Here is a 27,430-nt window from a genome sequence, read left to right on the forward strand (position 1 = left end):
CTGAACTTTTTTCTGTTGGCAGTGTAGACATGGCCTCTAGTGATTTTGCAACTAATAACAAAATTAATTCAAATAGCTTTCTGGAGATCTAATATGAAGAAAATAAAGGCCATGAGAGAGAATTCCCAGCCATTCTTTTGTGGGTTATCTTTTTCCTTAAATGGTTTCCTTGTTTTCCATATCATTTGTTTTGGTTCAAAAAACATTTAAGCAATCTCAGAGAAATATATTATTCTTTTTCCTATAAATAAACTAAATTTTTCCATTAACTCATATGCATTTTCAGTTATTATGTGAGTTCTAAAATAGCTTCTGCTCTAGCTGTCTCCAATTTTTAAAAAAGAAATGACTCTACACATCATTTCAAATAACTTTCTTCTCCCTACCAGCAATTTTACTGGAGAAAATGTGATACCATAATTATGGAAACCATACAATGTGTATTTTACTAATGAAGACTCATCTACTATGAGAAGACGTCCTTACTCATTTTCAAATACACTTGAAAAATTGATTCCAGCATGAGGCCCATTTCAAACCATTCTTCAAAAGGAATGAAGTCAGTCTCAAAATTAATTCTTGGAGATCTATTGCTTAAGTGTAAGCGCTAAAAGATGGTCACTGCCTAAGGTTAGATTCAATAATTTCCTTGTACAGGATTGCAATTTAGAGATATGCATGGTGAAAAAATTTAATTTGCTTGACTGGAAAAGGGTAGATGATTGATGATTAGCTTCTATCATTTTGAAGGATTTTCTCACGAGTTAATTATCAGTTGCCTTTTTCAACATTCCTGCCCACCTGAAACAATTAAAGACTAGAAATTCTCATTCAGGGAGTGCTAAGATTATGCCTTCATTCTGCATGACGACTTGGTCCACACAAAAGTGTGGGTGTGAGTGGTCATCACTTTTGTCAAGCCTTTTTTCTGGGTATACAGCCTGCTATTATTTTAATGTGAAGGAGGCCGTTAAGGGTCTCAACAGATGACTTTTATGTGCAACTAATAAAAGTTAGACATATGGTCTAGGATTACTCTCTAGCGTTCTTTGGAGTTCATGTAGGGTTTGCTAAGGCAAAATATAACAGCTATCCTTAATGCTATAACAATCTCTGGAAGGTAGATAGAAAAGAGCAGGCAGTGAGTCCTGCATGGAGCAAAGCAGAATAAAATGAAAGCTCAGAGACACTGATATGACATATGACTGTCTTTATCTTTATTTTATTTATTTATTTATTGAGACAGGGTCTCACTCTGTTGCCCAGGCTGGAGTACAGTGGCATGATATGATGAGGACTCACTGCAGCCTCGACCTCCTGGGCTCAAGTGATCCTCTCACCTCAGCCTCCTGAGTAGCTGCGACTACAGGTGCATGCCACCACGCCTGTCTAATTTTTTTTTTTTTTTTTAATGTTTTGTAGGCTGGTTGTGTTAGCTCACTCCTGTAATCCCAGCACTTTGGGAGGCCAAGGCAGGTGGATCACTTGAGGCCAGGAGTTTGAGACCAGTCTGGCCAACATAGCGAGACCCTGTCTCTACTAAAAATACAAAAATTAGCTGGGTGTGGTAGCATGTACCTGTAATCCCAGCTACTCAGGAGGCTGAGGTGGGAGGATCGCTTGAACCTGGGAGGCGGAAGTTGCAGTGAGCAGAGATCTCACCACTGCACTCCAGCCTGGGTGACAGGGCAAGACTCCATCTCAAAAAACATTTTTTTTTTTTTGCAGAGACAAGGTCTCACTATGTTGCCCAGGCTGGTCTCAAACTCCTGTGCTCAAGCGATCCTCCCACTTTGGCTTCCCAAAGTGCTGGGATTACAGGCATGAGCCACTGCACCTAGTGCCATCTTTATTTTTGAAAAGAAAACTGAGCTTCTTGTTACATTCCCCCAGTGAAAATGAGAAAGGCACAAAAGTCTCACACATAAAAAGAAATATTTAAAATCAATGGTGAGAACCATCAAAAGGTTATGTAAAAGTAACTGATGGCAGGGAGATATTTCCAAGATATAATGTAAAGTAGAAAACAGCAGGCTAATGAAACAGTATGTTTACTATGATCCTACATTTAAAAAGAAACAAAAATCTTAAAAATATTAGAAAAATATAGTCCAAAATATTAACAGATTAATAATAGTGGTTATCTCTGCATGTTGGATTTATAGGTAGTTTTAATTTTCTTATATTTGCTTACCTGTATTTTCTAAGTTTTCTATAAAGATTATGTACCTTTTTTGAAGTAGAAAAAAGAAGTCGTTTAAACAGAAAGGAAGGAAGGATGGCTGGAAGAAAGCAAGCTAGTAAGTAAATTACACCGAAATTGTGAGAACTCATAAACTGCCTCACGTATAAAGTTGAAATATTCTCCTCGCAGTTTTTTTTCAAACAGCCCCAAGAGTTCCAAATTAGTAATTAGTTAGGACATCACTTCAGTGTTGTAGAAACCTATTTTCTTCCAAAATTTTGTATCAGGTTGGTATGGATATCTTTCCACTTGTCTTAATCTGTAGGTTTTAAAGCAAATATTAACCCAGTTTTCAAAGAACACTGTTAAATAATATAGATGAAAATATATTTGCTTAAGCCAGCTCTAATAAGGTTGGATGTTAAAAATATGGAAGCCAAAGATAGAGCTTATGGCAAGGATAGCCTAAGGAAGTCATAGGAGACATTACATAAATTAAGCTCTGAAATACTAAAAACCAAAATAACAAGAAAACAGTTGTTCAATTGAAGGTTGAAACATTTTCATTCTATAAATACTCTATATAGTATTCTAATATTCACCGTTGTGTTTATTGCTCATTTTAAGCTCTATCTTATTGAAGGAGGTGCTAAAAATATTTGAGAGCACAGTCGGCCCTCTGCCTCCATGGGTTCTGCCTCCGTGGGTTCAACTAACCTTAAATCAAAAAAATTGGGGGAAAAAACTGTCTGTACAAACATATACAGATGTTTTTCTTGTCATAATTCCCTAGACAATACAGCATAACAACTATTTACACAACATTGACATTGTACTAGGTATGATAAGTAATCTAGAGATGATTTACAGTATACAAGAGGATGTACACAGGTTATATACAAATATTATGCCATTTTATATCAGGACTTGAGCACCCATGGATTTTTACATCCTCAGGAGTTCCTGTAACCAATACCCCATGGATACCGAGGCACAACTGTAAATACAAACAACTGTCAACTGTAGAGGTAAAAACTACTTCTCAGACATACTTTGTTACAAAGAGATGAACTCAGAAATCCCTAAAATCACTTAAAGGAACTAATAGAGAATTCATTTTAAAATAGTTTCAAATATTTCATACTCACAGCAATATTTCAGACATACTGGATCCTATTTCAGATTTGGCCTAAACACAAAAGACCAACATTTATTTGCATAAGCATTAAACTGAAGCTTTATTAGGCTATTGTATTTTAACAATCTTGACTTAAAAGATATGGGTTTTCTTAAAAAAAATTTTTTTTATTTTAGGTTCCGGGGTACTTGTGCAGGTTTATAACATAGGTAAGTTGCATGTCAAGGGGGTTTGGTGTACAGATGATTTCATCACCCAGGTAATAAGCATTAGTACCCAATAGGTAGTTTTTTTGATCCATTCCCTCCTCCTACCGTCTGCCCTCAAGTACACATGTCCATGTGTACTCAATGTTTAGCTCCCACTTATAAATGAGAACATGTGGTATTTGGTGCTCTGTTCCTGCATTAGTTCACTTAGGACATTAACTCATTCCTTTTTTATGGCTGTGTAGTATTCCATGGTGTATATGTACCACATTTTAAAAAATCCAGTCTACTGTTGATGGGCATTTAGGTTGATTCTATGTCTTTTCTATTGTGAATAGTGTTGTGATGAACATATGTGTGTATGTATCTTTATAGTAGAACAATTTATATTCCTTTGGATATATGGCCAATAATGGGATTGCTGGGTTGAATGGTAATTCTGTTTCAAGTTCTTTCAGAAATCGCCACATTGCTTTCCACAATAGTTGAACTAATTTACACTCCCACCAGCAGTGTATAAGCATTCTCTTTTCTCCAAAACCTCACCAGTATGTTTTTTGACTTTTTCATATAATAACCATTCTGACTTGTGTGAGATGGTATTTCACTGTGGTTCCAACTTTCATTTCTCTAACGATCAGTGATATTGAGCACTTTTTCATATGCTTTTTGGCTGTGTGTTTGTCTAAAAGATACAGGTTTTAAATATACAATGTATCGTTTCTCTTCACTCAAAGTCTTTAGTTCAGAGTCTTACTGAATTTTTAAAGAGAAGTCAGTGAAAACTAATTTGGACATCTTTTAGGAAGAATTTTAGAAGTAATAATTGGCAGGCTGGGCACGGTGGCTCACACCTGTAATCCCAGCACTTTGGGAGGTCGAGGTGGGTGGATCACGAGGTCAGGAGTTCGAGACCAGCCTGGCCAACATGGTGAAACCCCGTCTCTACTAAAAATACAAAAAATTAGCCGGGCAGGGTGGTACGCATCTATAATCCCAGCTACTCAGGAAGCTGAGGCAGGATAATCACTTGAACCCAGGAGGTGGAGGTTGCAGTGAGCTGAGATCGCACCACTGCACTCCAGCCTGGGCGACAGACTGAGACTCTGTCTCAAAAAACAAAGACAAAAAAAAAAAAAAAAGAAAAGAAAGAAAAGAAACAATAATTGGTTAGAAATCAGTTGAACTATTCCAGCAAAAATGATTTACATGTTAATAAATTAATAACCTTTTTATACTTCCATGATAGACTTTCCTCAAGCTCTTTATGAGCACTTTGATTAAAATTCATTATAACCTGTTCATCTATAATTTCACAATTATGTATGAATTATATAAATTTCAAATCTAGAATGGTCTTCAGACAATATTTTTATGGAATAACCAAAATAAGTAAAGCAGAATATAAATGTAAAGTATCAAATTCTCTCAGTCAAAATAATTAATATTTTTCCTTTTTATTAATCTATTTTATTATGAAACATCTCCTACACACAAAAAACATATATAATACATCTTTAAGGGTCAAAGAGCTTTTTAAAAATCTACAGATCCATCATTCATTTAAGAAACAAAACCTCATCAAGATCATAAGATATCTCACAAAGCCCTCAAAGACTTTTTCTTCCTTATCCCACAGCAATAACTACTACCTTCAATTTGGTGTTATTTCCCTATTTTTTATAAATATAAAAAAGTAGTTCTACTACTTTTGTATGTACCCTTGAACAATAGATTGTTTAGTTTTCGCATGGTTTAGAGTTTTGTATAAGTGGTATTATATACTACATACTCTTCTGAGACTTGCCTTCTTAAGTAGGACACAAAAGGACAAACCAAGAAAGAAAAACCTGATATAATTGTCTATATGAAAACAAAAAATCTTCTGCTTATCCTTTCATTTTTCAGATTATCTTTACTGTGACTATGTTTAGTGTGTTCCCTTAATATGTCTTAGGAAAAGCAAGGCCTTTTGAACTTCTTTGCAGCACACTGTTTCCATTTAGTGAACTCATATCTTATGAAGTATTTACAGATATGTCTTGAGTTTTAAAAACTAGATACTAACATAAACACTGTTCATGAAATATGTTAAAAAATAAACAATAAGAAGTGGTTTGGTCAAAGAAAATTTTTTAAATTGAGGATTTTTTTTCCTTCGATCTTTTCCAAATAGTTTTATTTACAGATCAAGTGCCCATAGTGACTCACTGCTAACAAGACTGAAATTCTTCAACTGTAGGTGGAAGACTTTTTAATGATTGCTATCCTAAAAAGTATATTCAGGATATACAACTACATGATGTTAAATTAAGTGATTCCAACTTTTCTCTAACATATATCAAAGGCCCTATTCCAAGGGGCAAGTTTGTTACATAAATAACCAAAATAAAAATTTGATCCACTGTCATTGATAAATACTGTTTTTTTAATCAAGGCCCAGGCAAAACACTGAAGTTTTGCCACCTGTTTCCTTAGAAGGGCTTTAAATCTGAATTTACCAGGCTGAAGGTTCCATATTCTTCCCTGAGAAAATGTGTCAAAAATCCTTGCAGTGTTGTCTGGTCTCCCCAGGTCCACCGGGCGTGATTAAGGTAAGATGAGATGGGAAGGTGGATATAGGGCAGCAAACCAGCAGAGAAGTACAGGCTCAACTTCAACAAAGAGCCCAGGGAGAGTTCCTGCATCAGAGCACATCGGGTGGTAAAACAATGTTTATCTTAGTAGATTCATCCTGGAACTTCAAGAACATATCAAGGAAAACATCAAATATGTTTACTCAGAGCTGATCTCCCAATTTATATTAAGTCACCACAGAATACTATGTTAAACCTTCTGATTACTATGGATTACTAGAAAATTGCATCAGCCTCAACTCCTTTGCATGGCAGGTGAAAGCTGAGTGAAGCAAATAATATTAGCAAAGGCTCATGAGTATAATGTTTACTGCATCACTTACATTTAAAACCATGTCATGACAAGCAGCATTGCACAGCTAAGATAACCTGCTTGGAAGTGATTATGTGTTGTCTGGCTGATTCTGAATATGCCCAAAACACAATTCACAGACCAATTCACTTCGTTATCATCATTAGGAGTAGACTTCAACTATATATATTATTATGATTATACGTTGACAATTCTTTCAACAAGGGTTTTGAACATTTCACAGAAATGTCTGGCATAAATGAAACTAGCTTTTATATAAACTCCAAGCTCACTCAAATGCCTTTTTTCCCCCTCAATTTATAATAAATTTCCCCTAATTAAAGAAAATTAGTTGTTATAAAAATGCTGCTTCATATACCTTATTTGGGAAAACATATTTCTCATTTGTAAAATACTTTTCTTAAAGGACAATACTGGCAAAGTTTTACAAATATTAAATCCAAAAGAACATGAATTCTGGTATATTCAATCAATTCCTGTGTATCTGAACCAAGATTCAAATACTGCTTACTTTTGTAACTGGGAGAGGTGGTCTCTCACAAATATCGTATTTGGAAATTGCCAATTTTTCCTTTACAAAAAAGAGAAATTCATATGTGAGAATGAATATAAGAATCAAGGTTCACATTCACCAGAGGTAGAACCAGCAGTTGATTTACATTAGCATTTTCAAATAAACATTCGTAATTGAAAATGAAGTGTTTTATTACAGTACTGATTTCATTTGAGATTTCTATAGCAGTAATGAGATGCAAAAAAATGATGGCATGAAAGTAGTGTAAGAAATAACGAATCTAACAACATGCCTTTGCTATTCTTAAAATTAGTTTTAAAGAAAGTAAATGCTTATTTTTGCACAGTTTCTGCATATTATAAAGTTGAATTTAGAATGGTAAGATGAGTTGCTACAGAATTTTCCTTTTGTGTGAAAAATAAACAGGGAGACAACTGCATGAGAGCTATTGCAGAGTTGGGGAATAAGTGGTTCCTAATCCTAACTGCACATTAAAATCACCTGGGGAACTTCTTAAAAATACTGATGTCTGGGCCTCACCCCAGATCATTTATATCAGAATTATTTTGGGGTAGAATCAAGTTTTAGCATAAATAAATAAATAAATATATACACACACACACACCCCATGTATATATGTACATATAGATACACATACACATATGTACCTACATTACTATATACATAGGTACATCTGTGTATATATACACACAAACAAACACGAACTTTTAAAAAGTTTCTCAGATAAGTAAGCAGCCAGGGTTGAAACCAACTGACTCAGGACTTTCTGCTCTGTCTCAAATCACCTCACAGTGAGATCCAACTACCCTGTTACTTCATTGGTAGGCCTTATTTTCTAGCCTCTGCTTTTTAACTAATGGGAAATAAAGAGTCACAGTTCTCACAATTTCATCACTCTCTGGTAGCTTACCTCAGTACAGGGAAAACAGGCCCTTAGTCCAGGCTCCAAAATTATCAACCCTGAATCCTCCATGTTTTACAGAAAGTACATGTCTCTCCTTTCAATCAACTAACATGAAATATGTGCTGAGAATGCACCCCTTGATGTCTGTTTAGGTTAGAAGCCTGGCTAAGATGACTGATACTAGAGGGAGATGTATCCATCCACTCCCACTGATTCACAAGAGAAATATTTGGACCTCTTTCTTGTATTCCACAGAAAAGATTCACTGAGTTATATTTCATATCTCCATTTTTAATCAAGCATATATAATAAAAGGCCATATAAAGAACTTACTATATACACTACAAAACCACTGTTAAAGATACTGCTTGTTATGCCATTTAATAAGCTTTACATAAGGACCTGCATGATTGACTTCACAAAATTCAGTGCCAACGAAAAGTTCTTTCCTGTCAACTGCTATGTTTCCCTTTTACTCATTTTATTTATTTATTTATTTTTATTTTTTGGAGACAGAGTCTTGCTCTGGCACCCAGGCTGGAGTGCAGTGGCGCGAAATCGGCTCACTGCAACCTCCGCCTCTTGGGTTCAAGTGATTCTCCTGCCTCAGCCTCCCAAGTAACTGGGACTACGGGCGCACACTGCTACGCCTGGCTACTTTTTTTTTTTGTATTTTTAGTAGAGACAGAGTTTCACCATGTTGCCCAGACTGGTCTCGAACTCCTGAGCTCAGGCAATCCGCCTGCCTTGACCTCCCAAAGTGCTAAGATTACAGGCGTGAGCCACCGCACCCAGCCCCTTTTACTTACTTTTTAATCACATCATAAAAATTTTATAACCCCCATGTTACCCTTTTTGCTTTACTGTTAAGAAGCTAATGTGTTCAAGTACAGTAAATAAAGCTATCTAAAGCTTTGGTATAATTATTTCCCTATCTCTAGATAATAATTTTATTTGTTTTATATGTTTTCTACTGTAATTTTGATTATAGCTGGGTATAATGAACAAATAATAAAAGGATAAGTAAAGCTGAGTTTGTACACAAACAAACTAAGGTAAAAAGACTCTAGTGCTGACTTTGTATATAGACTATTTTAACCTCTGGGTACCTAAATCTCTCATTGCCTAATGAAGTAATTTTCCTATGTTGCTTTATATTGCCATTTTAATTAACAATCTTTTTTTTTTCTTTCAGAGAAGAAATAACAATAAATCCTTTTTAAATCCAGGGACTCAATTTTGAGAAGACAACACTGTTACCAGAGATTTTATTATTTAGTTCACAATAGCAGTGATGTCTGTTTTGTTGAGAGCTGACTCTTCAGCACGTGGAGCAAGCATATGGCACAGGGCAAGGACTCGGCACACAGTTAAATAAATGAAGTATGATGGCACACCACTCTGTGTCTTAGAATGTATAAAACGATAATTAAGAAAATTTTATACTGTTGCTTTAAGTCCTTTCAGCCTACTTTCATCGAGATGCTATTCAGAATCAGTCACAAAATTATGGAACAGGCCAGATGCCACTGCAATCAATACCGCATAATTTTTGTAAATCCTATTTTTTTCAGTCAATATTGTTAGGCCCTAGGGTTATTTATGCTTTACACGAAACCCAAGAAAAATTAAAGTCTGAAATTTTCTCATGATAAAAATGTTATATAAAACCTAAGTAAAATATTGTACATTTTTATTTTTACAAAACTCAAAAACCTACCTTCTTTTTTAAAAGTTGAAAGAGAATCCAAGGTATTATGCACAAAACATAGAGTATTATTGTGTGCTGGTTACATAAGCTAAGGCCACAGCAGAAAGCACCAATTTTAGCTATCTGAAAATAAATTTTAAAAAATTAAGTAAAAAATTCACCTAACACTCTAAAAACAATAATAAAAACCCATTTTTATATTAAAACCAAGGATTTGTATCCTAAGTTAGGTTAAAATCAACCTCTAAGATGCAAGCAGTTATACTTTTTTTTAATAATCACTAATATTTGTTACTATTATTTTTGTTAATATTTTCCATGTTCATCAAATAATTGCAGTTTGATCTTAAATAACTGTTTTCAAACCAACTTTCAGAAAATCCTGTATGATAAACAGGTAAGCTGTAATAGTAGTAACATATTGTGTAATGCCTATTCAAGTAAAATCTATAATTGAAATTCAGCAATTGTTTTTTCTCCTATTAAGCAAATGAAATACAGCCTGTTTTGTTTAGGAACCTGGTTATCTCTGGGTAGTGTTTTTCAGTTTTTTCAACATGTGTTAGTTTCATAATTGGCAAAGATTCTCTCCTTTGACCAAACTCAAGTCAGACTCCTCTAAACTCTTCCCAATTAGGCCCTGACTTCTGAGTTTCCATGTTCATCTCTGCATTGTCCAGTTTTAGCATCAATCCTGTCTAGTCAGTTTAGCCAGAACCCTCATCCTCAATATCTGATCAAGTTCTTCATCCACTACCATTCCCTAGGTGATGTCTGATCACCCTGGCTTGCTTTCAGCAAGAATTCAGTCACTTTACCCTGATGTTTCCTCTCAGTAATTTTCCATTCACTGACTCCCACCCTGCTCCTTGGCTATAAATTCCCACTTTTCCTGTTTGGAGTTGAGCCTGATTTCTTTCCCCTACTACAAAACCCCACTGCAGTTGTCCCTATACCTGAACCTGAACAGTGTGCCTTCTCACTCTTTAAAAAAAGTCTGTTGAATATTTTCATATAATCAGACATTTTTTAAGCCAAAAAAGCCCCCTCTAATAGCATCACAGAAAACCACATATAAACCATGATGTTCTTTTGTTTCTACACTCTTTAACAACACAAAGCTGCCTATACTAAGATGATTTAGCATTCCTCAGTGTATACACTGTAGGTTCTTAGAAGATAGGGTTCTTTCACATGTCAAGTGATTCTGATGATAGTGTTTACCTTAAAATTCATTGTAATTTCTTCTGAACTACTTCATGGTTTACATTTGATACTTTTCTTTTAGTTAAGTAAATTACAAATTCGACATTTTTTGGCAATTAGAGAGTGAGTCAATGTATCCTAATTTAAGGGGGCCAGTCTAGAACTTGGCACTTTCTGATAACATACACAAATAAATGATGGTGAATTAACCAACAAGCCTATCTTTCCCACAGGACACAGGGGATTTCATAATCCTCTCACTCTCCAAAAAACTTTTAAACTCTGAAGGAAGAAAAGCGCCATGTTTTATAAGGGCTATTGTGGTTCCATCCATAATAAAAAATACTGAGATCATTTTCTCTCTCAACATGCCAGATTATCCTGACAGTGATCGGAATAGATAAATGGTATTTAAGCCAACATTAAAAAGAAATACATCTGTCTAAAAATTAAAACAAAAACTGATTTCACTTTGATCAAAATAGGTTACCTTTGATCTCTCCTTAGCAGTTGCTGCTTCCTCAAAATGTACAGTAAGAGCCATAAGCAGCCCCACAAACAGATTGTTTAAGCTAAAAACCTCTGCTGCAATGGACCACTGCCATGTTAGACGAGAAAATGAAAACACCCCCGCAGCAAGGATTCCTCCAGCAGATGAGCCAGAAAGCCTGCAAACACAGATAACATGAAATCTTCTTTCCCAACAAAAAGAACTAACTTTATTTTCCTTTTTGTAAACTGTACCAGCTGAAATTATGACAGTCACCGAGCACTACTCCACCACATTATATGGTTAATACGTTACCTCATATAATAATTTCTTTCAACAAATTTTAATTAGGAAGTTCATATGTTAACTTATTAATGAACAAATAAACAAATCTATGGCTAGAATGAGGTTCAGTCCTCAGATGTAACTGCTAGAATTCACGCCAGTTCAGAAAACCTGAAGACATAGTAGCTAGAGAGAGAACAAACCTGTGTCATTTTCTTGCTCTATCCATGAAGAAGGATGGTCTAGTTAAGACCTAAATGTTTGATTGTAAAAATTAATGAAATGAAAAAATATTTATTCAGGAAAATGCATTCTCACTTCAGGTACAATGTTTGGACCCAGGTATACCTTTTATTTTCATCTCTCAGCATATGCCAAAGAATGTCTTGATCACAATATTTGATGATTTCAATATCTTATACAGTGCAGTTTTTAGTTTGCGAGGGTTTTTTCTTTAGACAAAGTTGTAGTTAAAACTAATTTTTTTCTCTAAAGATAGGAACGTGAACTTCAATAACACCAGAAGAATCAGACGCTACACTTAAAAACAAATTTCTCACCCACAAATGCCAACAAAACCCACACCATTCAAAATAATCGGGAATCTGGATCTCAGTTCAGAGATTTGATTTGAGACTGGTAGTGTGGTTGAATTTACTAATGCATATCAAACCAAAACAAGTTTCTATTTCCTTATAAATCTGAAACTATGAAAATGAAAGTGATTATGAAATGCCTATTTCTAATAGTGTTAGAAAACTCAGCAAGCATTACTGCGTCTAACAATTACCATATTCTATAGCTCCAAATCATTAATTTTCAACTATATTCTTTTGTATAAAAAGTTACAGAGTAGTTCTATGGCTTTTAGTCAATCATTATTTTTAAATGATTACATAAAAATCTCAGTATCAGTAAACCTCTTTTTTCTTTGAGTTCCTGTTTGCAATTTATTTGTTTTCTTTCTCTTATAAAAATCAGCAGTTTCCCATTTCTTTCAGCTTCCCAGTCTTCCAGTGATCCTGATTCAACACATTACTATTTCTTCCTTCCAAATTACTTTCCTGTCTACTCATTCCTTTCTATTTGTATTTTTACTGCCTTACACTTAATTATTTTTAAGAATTCCCTAATTTGTCTTCTGGTTTTCAATCTATTCTGCAATAATAACATCATATCAAGTTTCCTAAAACATATTCTTTATGACTACCCAGCCCAAAAACTTAAGGACTCTCCACTGCTCGAGGGATAAGTTCTCAATCAGACTGCCTGGAATCCAGGCTTCCAATAAACTAGCTCCCACTCACTCACTAATGATCAACATTATTCTCTCCACCCATTAGTCAGGCTCATCAAAACTTCCTAATAAGACATGCCTATGCCTAGTACTATACTTTTGCTCATTCTGTATCCCTGAATCTAATGTCCTCCTTGCTCCTTTCTATTTATTTAAATCCTACTTCTTTCTCAAATGTTTCTTCAATTCCTAGGTTTCAGCCCATTCTGTACATCTATAGTATTTGTCTGTAACAATTACTTTAACACTGTTTTTGAAACGTGAATTGGAGTTAAATTTCATGTATATTGGAAGTATCTAGCCCCAAACACACAAAGGAAACTTAGTGAACGAGAGAACAAATTAAAGTATTTCTAACATTTTTAAAGGAACTTCCATGTTTCATATGTCAATATTAATTGGGAAAGTCAGCATAAGATACAAGATTCCTTCCTCTACTTAAAACCGAAATTAGCATCCTTGGAGAAATGGCTGATACTAGAGCTGGAGTAGCTCTAGCACAAAATTAGTCTGAAACATCTTGTGCCGGAAAGTCAAGAAGTGCTCAAAGAATGATGGGGGCATGACAGAAGGACATAGGAGCCAGCTTAAAGAGGCTCCCACTGGCCAAATCTGGGATAATTTAAGCATCAAAAATAATTATAGTAATAGCTTATAAATCACTTAATACCTAAGAATCTATGAATTTAGTGATGTAAATAAGTAGGTGAGAAGGACATCATTGGCCTTTCGTAGAAAGCCAACTAATAATTATAGAACAAATGATGGAATTAGAAACCACCATTTGGCAGCCATCTTAATAATAATCAATAAATACCAAAACTAGTGGGTAAAAATTTTGGAGTAGCAGAATATGTACAGTCTCAAGGTACCACCCTATGAATAGATGAATTACCAAGGGAAAAATGGTAACTTTACAGTGGTGAAAACTGTCAGACACAATCTTAATCACGTGACCAAAATTAACAGCATTAGTAACAGGACAAACATCATATGCTTCCCAATCTATTCCAGTGAAAAGAATACAGCATCATTTCTACAGCATTCCTGCAGAAATGTGTTACCTGAAGCAAAGCGGAATAAAATCCTGATATAAATGAATCCTCAGGAAGAAAACTCAACATTCACTAATCTACAATGACTTTTAACACATATTCTTACACTCAGAAAGGCATCCTAGGCTGGGTGCGGTGGCTCACGCCTGTAATCCCGGCACTTTGGGAGGCCAAGGCGGGCGGATCACGAGGTCAGGAGATCGAGACATCGAGACCATCCTGGCTAACATGGTGAAACCCCGTCTCTACTAAAAATACAAAAAAATTAGCCGGGCATGGTGGCGGGCACCTGTAGTCCCACCTACTTGGTAGGCTGAGGCGGGATTAGAATTATGAACTACATTAACTGTCTTTTCAAGTATTTCATAAGGTTTTAAAAATTGAAGAATGTAAGGTAAAAATTTTGACTTCAATAATGACATTTATCTAGTTACCTTAGATTGTTACACAAAGTTAGGTAAATGAGTATTTTACTGAAGACTAATTCCGTATCAGCAAGGTCTATAATCTGAATTCTCTCTCTCTGTTTCTCCACTAAGGTCAAGATGGTTTTGCAATAAATAATCCATGTACTCTTTCACCTGATTTTCCTTGGCATTAGAGAAATAATTTGTGAGACCGCTAAGTCAAATAGTAGAAGACAAGGTAACTGATTATGAAATCAGCAATGGGAATCAAATCTAAAATCTCAACCTTTTTAGCATCGGATGAACTTGCTCAGAAATCAAACTAAGTCTACAGGAATTTGCCTTGTAGTCCTAATGTACGGCACACAAAAGCGTAGTGGATCTTTCAATTTGCTTGTTTCCCAACAGCAGCATATGAGGGTCTGATGTTTCCACATCCTAGTGGGCACTTACTATCTAGTTTAATTCTAGCCACCCTAGTCGGTGTGAAGTGGCATCTCACTGAAGTTTGGATTTCCATTTTCCTAATGGCTAATGCTGCTAAGCATCTTTTTCTGTGTTTATTGGCCATTTGTGTATCTCCCTTAAAGAAATATCTATTCAGATCCTTTGCTCATTTCTTAAATTGGATTGTCTTTTTATTATTGAATTGTAGAGTTCTTCCCAACTTCCTTTTACTATGTTTCTTTTCAGCTAACCACAGCCAGAGTCACCTGCTTGCAACCAAGAACCCTGACTGAAACATACTATCTTCCCTCTTTAGTATACTTCCCATTATTTTTTCAAGGAAAAGTGTGAAGAAATTCTGAAAATAAAACGCTCCTGTTCTCCTAGTCTTGTACAAAACAGAAGAGAGGAAGCACGCCTCTAGGAGCAGAAAGTCATGTGTACATCCATATATAGGATATATAGAAAGTGAAATGTTTTAGAGGACCCAGTATTCATGTTTTCGTACAATAATCTAGACAGGGTAAGCCTGTATGAATTTCTTTGATTTCAATAGGATTTTATAAGTCAAACTCTGAATGCTCCTTAAAATGCACATATTTCAACACACTGCCTTTAAAAGTTTACTTTATGACAGTTAATATGTAGGCTATTTACTGCTTATTTAAATGTTGACCAAATTATCTAGTGCATCTGACTAATCATCATCTCTTTTCATTTTGGAAGAAAAATTATCCAAATAATTTCTAAGACCCAATGACTTTGGATTTTTCCAAAGAGGATGACAGACAATTTAGACAATAGATTCTAACATTCTCTAAAAAACTTGAGATGCTTGAACTACCATTTTGTATGGGTTTATGTTGTATTTAGTCCAAGTAACACATACATGTTTAATTGATTCTGTTTCCACAGATAGGTTCAGCTAAGTCTTCCAAATCAGGAGGTTTTTTGTTTGTTTTTGTTTTTCCTTCACACCTTATCCAGTTATGCAGCAACGAAAACAGACTGAGGATCATGAGCCAGTTTATCAGAGCTATATATATAATAAGACTCCTCTGTTAATACCAAAAAAAATTTTAAGTTTACTTTATGCTGAGACTCAGAATCAATCAACTGTTACTTGCCATGTAACATATACAAACTAGTAGATTAAGAGGTTGAAATAACTTGAAACATCTGTTATGGAAAAATTCCACAGCTCAAGAGGGATACACACAAGGCTTTGTAGGTAGCAATTAATGCTCAGCTGAGTTTGAAGACTACAGCAACTGTGGAGATGAAGCAGCAGCGTCAGTACACATGGCTATGGATAGGTCTGCAGGAGCCTGAGCCAGGCTTTATTATGATAATAAAATAAAATACGTTTTATCCTGGAGAAGCTGGATGGAGCCATCCTTTGGGGCTTTACTAGGTCAGAGGGACAGAAGGGCAAAAGGACAGAAGGACAAGAAGGAGAGTTAAAGTAATGAATCATGGGGCCTAGACTGAATAGAAAAGGAAGTAAAGAGACAGTGTGAGCCATCAATGAAATGAGTGAAATGAAAGCTAAAGTCATACCAGGGAGTAAAAAGTAGGTTGGAGAAGGGAACATCAAATTGTTAGTGGATGGAACAGGCCAGTTAAACAAGATTAGACTCTACTGTTGAAAGCAGCCAATGATGGAACAGAGTTTTAGAAAGCTATTCTCAAAATACTAAGATTTTCAATAAACTAAGTATCTGTCCTGAAAGTCTGCCAGTAGTTGGTACATGTGCACTAGTAAGTCTGCAGGCTGAGAGCAACATAGAAATAAGGTCTGTGGCCCACTGTCATGGCTTCACAGGCATGATACTAAGGACCTGTGACCCCCATGTCAGGACACAGCAAGTCATGTCTGTGATTTGTGCTGACACATCAAAGGATGATGCCAGTAGTGATAAGGATGATAAGACTTTGCAAGTCTTCAGTTAATTCACTGATTCTGTAAGAAGACAGTCTCATTATATTGCTCAAGTCATATTTCCTATGCATTATCTGAGCATGCTTCATTTCACCTTAGTGAGACAAAGATAAATGACTACAAAGCAGGTTGGCATCAGGGATGATTTCATGAAGACACACTTCAGGGTAAGAGCTAGGCTCAGTATCAGCCTCACATGTCCACATCTGCGGCCTCTACCTCTCTTCTCACTGTAGCCTTCTATTGAAATTGCTCTTGCTGAGGTCCCCAGTGACAACAGGCTTTCTGGACCTCTCTGCTGTGTTGTTGTGATCCCTGTTGATGACCACTCCCCTCGACACACTTTACTGAGTTGATGTCTAGGACTGCATATCCCCCTGGTTTTCCTTTTATGGCTCTGGATCTTCCTTTTGTGTGTGTGTGTGTGTGTGTGTGTGTGTGTGTGTGTTTTCTGAGTGTCTCCTCTTTTTCCATTAATTTCTTTAAAGCTGGTTATTTCCCCAGATTTCATTCTCAGACAACTGCTTTTCTCACTCTACACACTCTAGGTGGCTAGAGTAACTTTATCCACTATCTTGATTTCAACTGCTAACCACAAACTGAAAAAAACAGATCTGTTCCCAGCACTGCACTCTCCTGTACTGTCGGACTTAAATATCTCCAACCAACTATGGTACACCCCAATGCCAGTCCAACTCTGGATGCCCCATAGAACCTCAGTGTCAACATGTACAAAATTAATTTCTCATTCTCTTTTCTAAAAATGATTTCCTACTCCTGCATTCTCTATCTTAGTGACCTTCATTATCTACATAGTTATTTAAGTTAAGATACCTGGTAGTGATCATCAAAGCTTCTTTTTCCTCTCTCTCTCTCTCTCTCTCTCTGTCAAAAATAACACATCCTGCCAATTTCATTTCATAGTAATTTTTAAAGCTCATCTTCCTTCCATCCATACCACCACCATTCCATGTTAGCTATTATCATCACCTCAGACTCAAACCAATCCAACAACGTGGTAAGCCACCTCCAGGCCTATGCCCGCCATTGCCAACAGAGTAAGAGATTCAAAACATATCTGACTTCACACCTTTCTGACTCCAACACTTTAATGACCTCTCCTTTAATGAGAAAACATAATATAAGCCCCTCATCATGACATAAAAAAACCTTTCATGATCTGGTCTTTTAACGTAACACATCAAACTTTGTGTTTCAGCAACACTAAATGACTTGCAAGTCCCTATACTTAAAAGCTGTTTCTCCACTTCGAGGTTTCTTTGCAAATGAGGTTCTCTATACAGGTTGAGGACCCCTATCTGAAATGCCTGGGACCAGAAGTCTTTCAAATTTTGGATTTTTTCAGATTTTGGAGTATCTGAAGAACACGTATCAGTTAAACATTTCTAATCAGAAAATCTGAAATGCAATATGCTCCAATGAGCACTTCCTTTGGATATTATGTCAGTATTCAAAAAGTTTCAGATTTTGGAACATTCTGGATTTCGGATTTTTTGATTAGGGATGCTTAACTTGTATGTAGAACACTGTTTTGCCTTCACTTCGCTAACTCCCATGTAACTATTTACAACTCAGTATAAGCATCGTCTTTGGCAAGTATTCCCGGAAACATTTTCTCTAAGACTAGGCTACTTGCCCCTTCTCTAGGTTCTCATCCAATTAAATGCAATAAATAGGTATGAAACAGATTTTTCTGTATTAAAAAAATGACTCTGAGGAATACAAATTTTTAACTGTAACCTAATCAAAACACTATGAAGAAATCAGATTTGAATAACTTAAAATCCTCTATATAATGTATTATAAAGTCAAAAAATTATTTTTGGACTATTGATAATATTGGATAATCTGTCAGCATATTGATATACTTTTTAATTAAAAATATATCTCAATATATATGTCTGTGTATATATATATACACATACACACTCACATATATGTGTGTGTCCCTAGAAAAACTATTTGATTTTTTGAAAAACTGTTTTCCATATATATATTATTTTAGACGTACTTTATTTGTAGTTTTTAATGCTCTCCAAGTAGCAATGGTTTCTAATGACCTCAATGTAACTCCAAACATTTTCAAATAATGTTGGATAAAATTACTTACGCCATTATTTGGAAAGAAATAATTTTTTAAACTGCAAAAAATTAAGACAAAAGATGTTTTGGTCTTGGGGTAAATTTTAAGAGTCATGTCCTTTATTATTATATAAATGATGTCTTGGTAACAAATGCTATTAAGGGAAAAGTTAAAGAATTCATTTTAAACTTGTTACATTGATTTTTGTTTTGTTAAATAAAATGATGTTTGTATGGACAGATTTTCCAGAAACTAAGGAATACTATTTTATCATTCTGTACTTTAATTCAAGTGTTTAAATATTCGTTTAGCAAGGGTATAGAAGCAATAATTTATTTTTAAACACTTTCTATTTTCATACTTTATTCCTTGTCTATAAAATAAATATTTCAAAGAGAATAATAAAATATAGACTGGGCGTGGTGGCTCATCCCTGTAATCCCAGCACTTTGCAAGGCCGAGGCAGAGAATCGCTTGTGCTTGGGGGTTCATAACCAGCCTGGGCAACATACTGAGATTTCATCTCTACTAAAAAATAAAAAAAAATAAAAATTAGCTGGGCATGGTGGCACATGCTTGTAGTCCCAGCTATGTGGGAGGCTGAAGCAGGAGGATGGCTTGAGCCCAGGAGGTTGAGGCTGCAGTGAGCTATCATAGCACCACTGTACTCTGGCCTGGGTGACAGGCCTGACTCCAAAAAATAAAATAAGATAAAATATAGGTTCACAGTTACTCATATTGCCTTTCACACACTGATTTGTAGAGACAGTTCCTTAATTTCCTCAAACTTTTGTGAAATTTCAAACAAAACACATCATATTTCTATTCATTTTATATTTTATTGAGCCAAACAACAACGAACCATCCAAATCAATAAGGCACTACATATTGGAGCTAGAAAAAAAAAAGTTGAATGTGCAGAAGGCTTTCTTACCTGCGCAGAAATTCAAATGAGGTTGTGATGCTACAAAAATCATAACAAATATATCTGAAGGCATATCTAGTCTCACACTTGCTAAGACAGATTACTGAGAAGCACTTTTATCATCTGTTTATTATGAGTTTAAAAGAAAGCCATTTTCCTATGAATTTACAGAATTCCTAGAGCTTCCAATTAATCCACTATCCTTTTGGATCGCTGGGGCCTTTATTATCTTATGATCATGGCCAATTATCATCCCTGTCAATGAAGCGAACCTGTGAGTGAGTGATCAGACAAGTTAGTTGCAATCTCTTTTTGGGAATAACTCTAATCAGGAGACATACTCTATAAAAAAATTTTCCCCTGGAAAGGCTACAACATATATTTAAAATTTTTTTGGCAGAGGTAAATTATATAAGTAGAGCAAAACATTATTCATAAATCTTTTGCATACAATACTATTAAATGAATTGGTAGTCCCAATTTCTGACTTAAGTCATCTATTAAAAATAAATGGAAGGAATGTCCAGTCTGACATTATTTAAATAGGAGATTTAAATGAAATTGTTAATCTGAGCTCACAAAACAAGCTATCTTGTGTAATCCATAAAGTCTAAAGTGTAGATGAACTATAAATAAAACTACACCCAAAATAAGACAGACAAACAATTGTCATCTACCCGTAGAGTAAGTCTGATGATTTTTTTCAAGTAAAAATGACATAATCAAAAACATGATTGTGTTTTCACTTGGCAATCCAGGATACCTATTTTCATTTTCCATTTTATTCTTTTGAACAAATATGCTTATTATTTTTAAAGAGCAACTAAGGAGTTAATAACATGCTAAAGTAGAATCTTAAAATTAGCCCATTAAAGTGAAAAGACATTTTTTTCCACTGAAATTGATTATTAATTCAACCAAACTAAAAGCAAAAGAGAAATTAAAATGAGGTTGTGAATAAATGAGAACTCTTTTCACCAGAACTCACAGATACATGGCTAATAGTTTAAACTATTTTCTATTTTAACTTAAAAACACTTTATGATGAATTAGATATGAGAAAAACATGTTTTCCATTCTCAATCTAATTCTCACAGAGCCCCAAAAGAGCAAGGTCAAATGAGGTATGCCTTCAAATGAAATACATATTTTTATCATCTAACCTGACTTATAGAAAGATAAAAATCATATTAGGTCATATGAGGAAAAGATCACAATCTTTAAACACTACCACTATGATAATTTTAATAACACAACCCTTGTATTATAAAAGATACTCGCCTGTCAATATCAATAATCAAAATCAAGTTTTTACACTGTTAGAGAGGTAAACTTAATTCTAAGATCTCATAATAATGGGGGAAAGCACTGATATAGATTATTCAAAATATCAAATCCAAAAGTCACTGAAGTACATTTTGTTTTATATAAATAATTTTATACTTCATATAAAAAATATGCTTTACAGTATATTTGAAGTAGATAAATCTTCCTGATTGCTTTTTACTTAGGTTAACAATAAAACCACGTAGTTTACATTCCAGGAGAGCACAGTGTTTAGTCAACAAAAAAAGACACACCAAGAGTATGATAGATAGTATGGGTAGGGCAGTCAAGTGTTTAAAATCTCACCCAGATCATGCAAATGACAGAAATTCTCCACTGGAGTAAGGATGATGTGATGCTATTAAGCATCAAATGTGAGCATCAGAATTCTCCGCTTAAAACACAACTGTCTCTTTTTTTGGTCCACAAAATTCACGAGACCTAGATAAGATTCCTAAGAAATGTACTGATTGTGTAGCAGTTTTCTCACTGATGGAATACTATTCATCTGTTGACACAATGGATAAATCACGAGGTTACAATTTACACCATTGACACAGGTTTGCTATTGATAAGGTATATTTTTCTTTCCGCTACACAGTATTTGATTTTCATGTGTAGTCACATGTTTGTATAACCCTTAATCAAAAGGCAAATAACAGAAACCTGAAATTCTTTCCGAACACACATTTGACATGCCTCATAAAATTCATGAATGTATTTGTCTTCAGTGTTACTTGTATGCAAAGAACCCAACACAGAAGGTACACTGCACTATGTCTATACTGAATGTACTAAGAATTCCTACTTGAAATGGAATTTGACTGGGCAGGCCACAGTGAAGCATCTGAACGTTATTGTTTAATAAATTACTATTAGTATCAATTCACAGTGACAACTAAAATAGTGCAGCTGACTACAGGGAAGAAGTATGGTAAAGGAGGATAAAATGAACGGCAAATCCACCACCCTTATCCTGCCACGTTCCTATCTTTCTGGGTCCGGTTCATGAAAATGATACAGAAGTTCCCTTCAGGCTCATTCACATAATCAACACCATGTATTTCTCTCTCCAGTCTACCTGGAGAATGGTCAAACTAGAGAGCTAAGTTGCTGAAAATGTAAGTCCTGCTAAGCCTCCTTCTTTTGGTGGCAGCTCACTCAACAGTCTTTCAATAAATATGTTCTGGGTATCTAATATGTGCCAGGTGCTCTGTGGGAAAATTATAATGAGGCCACTGAGAGAGCAGAATATAAATCTTCTCATTGTCAAGTTTACACCTAAGAACATAAATCAATAATTTAGGACATGATATAAAAGGTACATCTGTGAAGTCATCACCACTGAACCTAAAAAAATTTAAAATATTTCCATCTTTAATGAATTTGCAAATAAGTCCTTTCTTCCACATTTTAGAAAAATTTACTGTCATTCCAGATAAAATCTTACTAAGGTTAGTTCTACTTCATGAGGTTTGATCAAAAGGAGAACTGTTTTACTCAGAATTTTCAGCTATATAAATATTCACTACCAGTACTCTAAAAGGAAAAGTATAAAGTATTATTCCTGATTCAAAACCACTACATAAAATTAGAGTGAAAAATTTAAAGTCTTCAAAAAGGAAAAAAGCACAACTAAAATGCAGGGAGTAAGGTTAGGAATAGCTCCCATAAATCACATGTAATCACACAATTTCCATTAGAATTAAGAGTTGTGCATTAGCTATTAAATGATAAAGCTATTCAAAGTTTAAAACAACTCATTTTATTATACTCCATCAACGTATTCCTGAATATGTGGAAGAAAACACTGAACTAGGCTTTATAGGAACAATCCCAATTTACTTCACATTTTACTAAGTTTTCACAGTATGCCAGGTAACTTGCACAACAGTACGGCCTGGTTTAAAATAACTCCCCAGTTACAGACTTTAGTCCATTTTGTTGAAAATGTATAAAAACATATAAAACCTCAAGATTAGTTTGTTACTCAATCTTCAAAATGTATTTTGCATTCAGTAGCAAGACTGAAATTGGTTAAAAGGATATTGCATCAGAGTATTCTTAAAGGCACCGGCCAAGGCATATCATCACGCTAAGTTCTTTTTAACTGAAAACTTAGAAGATGTTGTATAATTCTCACCATATTAAGATACAACAAGTATAGGAAGTCAATGTAAAACATCCAAATAACTAAAGTCAACAGAATAAGGGTATTAAACTACTTTCATCAGCAATACTAACCAACTTAATAAACAATAGAGATTTAATATTAAGTAGTCTTATGCAAAGTTATGAAGTATATCTTAATATCTCAATTCATTAAGACTATTTTCTATTTTTATGGCTTTGAAAAGCACCAAATCTATATGAGTTATGAGCTATAACGTTATTTGTAATTTAAAGAAATATGTGCGTTTATTATTACAACCATAATAACTGATGACTAGTTCCAGTGGCAAAATCTCGGCAGGAAACAGATTTAGCAATTTAAATGTTTTATAAGTTTTTGTAATTGAGGAAACTTTTCATAATCTGACATTTGTTAAAACCACTTATTAGAAATTATGCAGCACAGTAGCTGTGGAAATATGAGCTAGCTTCACAATTATAAAGTCAGCCTGTGTAGCCCTTTCCTATTGTATACAGTGGCATAAACCCCACGGCGGCCTATCAGCTAACTGGCAGGCAGGGGGCTGCTCTATTCAAAGTGAGAGATACAAGCTGCAGGGCAAAAACCTGGCAGCTCCCATCTGACCCCACAATCCCCTACTGGTGACAGCTCCAAGCTCCATGGCAAATTAGGCCTTCTCATATTACAATTGGAGAAGACAGATTCCATTAGCAGTATCTGAAATTGAGTGGAGAGCTGCACTGTTATCAGACTTGACTCATAAGCACTGCTATTAATCAGAGCTATGATAGCATTTATATATTTCAAGCTATCTGCTGCCGCTGTGATATTCTGCTACAAAGGGTTGATGGGACTTAGGAAAGTGAACAATAGAGCTTTCTGGGAAAAGCAGAGTAAATCAAGAAAGTCTATGACTTCCGCACATTCTGAAGGGATTGTGGTTTACATAAATTTTCTCCCAATTGGAGATTGAGCTCTTCCTCATCTTACACATGGGATTTAGTTGTCACTCAATGGTAACAGCTGTGAAAAGGTGAAGCGGCCCACCGCTCAGAATATTGCCTTGGCTTTTAAAGCAATTAACCCGTGAACAGGAGGATACCTGGTGATATCAAAGGGATTAGGCCAGGCAGTGCATTATTAACATTTCCTTGAACTAATTCTAACTCTGACTAGCTGTCAGAAAAGACTCTACAGTCTTAAAAAAGAGTTTTTGCCCTGCTTTTTTTCCCTTCAAAATGAAGCGCTGCTATTTGAGCCTAATATGTCCCTCTACTTATAAGAAAATGCAAATGAACCAAGCTCTTAATATTCTTAAGCAGTTTAAGTCAATGCAAGTTTAATACAAGTACGAGAGAAATATATGATCAATTAACCAGGGATCAAGACAGATATTCTCCGGAACGGAAATTAACTCTCCAGTACTTTCCATTCTTCTTCAACTACAAAAACTTGGTGACTATTTATTACTTATGCATAGTTACTTGTGAAATTAGGAAGAGCTTCACATTATTCTCTATGGCAATAATCTAAAACACTCTTTGAGCTGGAAAATCCAAATGTCCCTTAAGCAGGAGATTCTGCATTCTCTAAGGTATGGCATTTTAATTTTCTATTCTTTATTGAATGGAATCTTAGCTGAAGCTAAAAGAATAGCAGACCCAGTGCCCAGAATCAAGTCTTCACCTTCTAAAATTTAATCGAATTTTTAGAAGCAACATGTTTAAAAATATATAAGGTATACAATTACAAAATCCATGAGTTAAATACTGGCACAAAACAATCTGCCAGAAGATATTTAAGGATTACTGAAAATGATTGTACGTTCTTTGTAGTAAGCAAAGTTTCAATATACCTTTAATATTATTAATATTCCTATATTCTAGGTAATCTACTTGACATTAAGAGATCTGATGTCTTACTGTGCAATATTAATGATGTTAGAAAATATTTTTATGTGAGTTTCCTGAAACTATACCTTTTAGAAAAAATATTTGAAAAACTGCCTGTTTAATGGTGACTTTGTATCACTTTCTTTAAAATAAGCACTGAATTTTGATTATAAAAACTAAGAGCTTTACTTTCAATTCACATGAGTGTTCAACAAATATCGTGGAATGAATTCTTCTATAGTTCCATTTGACTGGTAATAGTTTGAAAAGGATAGGCTGACTCTCAGGCCTGTTGAGAATATATCCCCTGCACTGTAACTACCAAAATAAATGACACAACATACACCCTCCTCTGATATCATAAGCAATTTAAATCTTCCCTGAGGTAAAGAATTTTTATACAATGCTATCAACATGCTCCCTTCTCTTTTAGTGATACCGGAACATATGAAGGGTTAGAATATAGATGTTTAATGATAGTGACTTCAGTACTCCTTCTTTATTCAGTAAATAAGACCTAGTTTGGTATTTCCTAGAAGATAATTTTGAAATTCAAGCATTAAATAATGTTAAATGGTGTTCCTGTTAATGATTCATATTACGTATAACTTTAACATTTTATATTAATAGGATTTGTGAATTTCAAATAGAATAGGGCATTTTAAATATTATGCTATTAAATTTAAAAATCATTTACTTTAATAGCCTTAAAAAAGAAAATCCCAGTTCCCAGAAATCACTAACTAGATTACAGTCTCAGAAACACAGATGTACACATTAATAAAATGAATACTATTTCATATAAATGAAATGTACTAGATTAAACTCCCCTAACATAATACATGCTTAAAAATACTCTTTAAGGGGACAATACATAAATAAATACATACGGAAACAACTGCCACAAGCTCACTATTTTTAATTCAATAAACTACAGTGACACATAGGGCTTTCAATGTGCTGTTTTACTCACATGCTTTCTACATTAAAGCAAAGCAAATATAAATGAGTTCTTGCCAACCATTAGGAAAGATTGACCAAAAATGCAGTGTTAATGACATCTTACAGCTTTTAAAAGCAAGAGAAAGATGCAAGAAAAGCAAAAATTACATAGTAATTGGAAACAACGAATAAATTGGTCTTTCAATCTAAGTCATGTTTACTGAAAAAAATGGAGCTTTTTACATCAACACATTTAAACAGAAATTTGCTTTTGAAATAAAATCTTTGTTTAAAAGGTACAGAAAGTCTTTATGTCCACCCCAAGAGCTAAATATAGTGAATACCATGTGAACAATTACCTGAAAAAAACCTAAACCTGTTAAAAGAATTAATTTACTGCACACCAGTCAGCACTAATCCTACATGTACAGTAATGGTCTCTTAAGTGATGGGGGAAAGAAAGAATAAAACTGTTTCCTGGATCAAAACCCTTCAATATTCAACAACAAAATGGAATGATGATTTGGTTTGTAAATGAATAAAGTAGTGAAATGTCTCCTAAACAAATTCTGATAAGGGAGTCAACCTGCAAAGAAACACATTTACTGTACGCTGGGACAGGAAAAAAGCCATCACTGTAATGGCTGCACAAAAACTGTGTCCTGCTGTTGGGTTTATATTCACAGAAGAAAGGTTTTAAAGGTTAAGTTCAGGTCATACAACAAATGAAATTGTAACAAGCCAGCTGACATTGTATAATGTCTTCTTCCACTCAATCAATAGGCTACTGTTAGTCCTATTACCATAGAGATGGCTTCTCCTTTTTGAAGGGTGTCTATTGTTTGACAAAACAGATTTGCCACTTGAACTAGGTTATTCCCAAAGGATGTGTACCTTGTCAATTATTTGTATTCAAAATAATGAAGTATTTTCATATTAAAATTATGTAAGAGATAATATTGTTAGATCCCTTTTCTGAAGGAAAGCAACTTTTCCAGAGCACATACCATATAATTAAAACCACTCAAATACCTAATTTAGTCATATAAGAGATTGAATTTAAAGCACATGTCAGCAAGTATAAAATATATCATTAGCCATGTATATTAAAAGAAAAGCATTATAGGCTAGTGTGCTAATCTAAACCCATTATAATCAATCATAATAATTAATAAAAGCTATTTTTAAAGAAAAGTACTGTCCAGAGCTATCGGATTCTGTAAATTTGTTTTTAAGATTTTTATTTATGATTTTTACAGTGGTTCTCATGTGGAATGTCATCACCAATTAATAATGTTGAAAAACATGGAAGTTTTAGAAAATGAATCCCTTTACTTGCACAGAGCT

General features: G+C 34.6%; 1 protein-coding gene across 3 annotated transcripts in view; it reads right to left on the reverse strand.

Annotated features, from left to right (window-relative positions):
- TMEM260 (transmembrane protein 260) overlaps positions 1-27,430 on the reverse strand; it is a 326,427-nt gene that overhangs the window by 29,506 nt on the left and 269,491 nt on the right. For all 3 annotated transcript variants that reach the window (XR_004431595.1, XM_033187933.1, XM_033187934.1), the window contains 4 exons: positions 11,328-11,505; positions 9,641-9,754; positions 6,034-6,213; positions 3,334-3,374 (listed from right to left, as the gene is read on the reverse strand). Coding sequence is in view for 2 of the 3 variants with exons in the window: in XM_033187933.1 (XP_033043824.1) it covers positions 3,334-3,374; positions 6,034-6,213; positions 9,641-9,754; positions 11,328-11,505 (513 nt within the window). In the remaining variant the exon portion in view is untranslated. The remainder of the gene's footprint in view (positions 1-3,333; positions 3,375-6,033; positions 6,214-9,640; positions 9,755-11,327; positions 11,506-27,430) is intronic.

Source organism: Trachypithecus francoisi, unplaced genomic scaffold (assembly GCF_009764315.1).
Source record: "Trachypithecus francoisi isolate TF-2019V2 unplaced genomic scaffold, Tfra_2.0 Lachesis_group3, whole genome shotgun sequence".
Taxonomy (NCBI): domain Eukaryota; kingdom Metazoa; phylum Chordata; class Mammalia; order Primates; family Cercopithecidae; genus Trachypithecus; species Trachypithecus francoisi.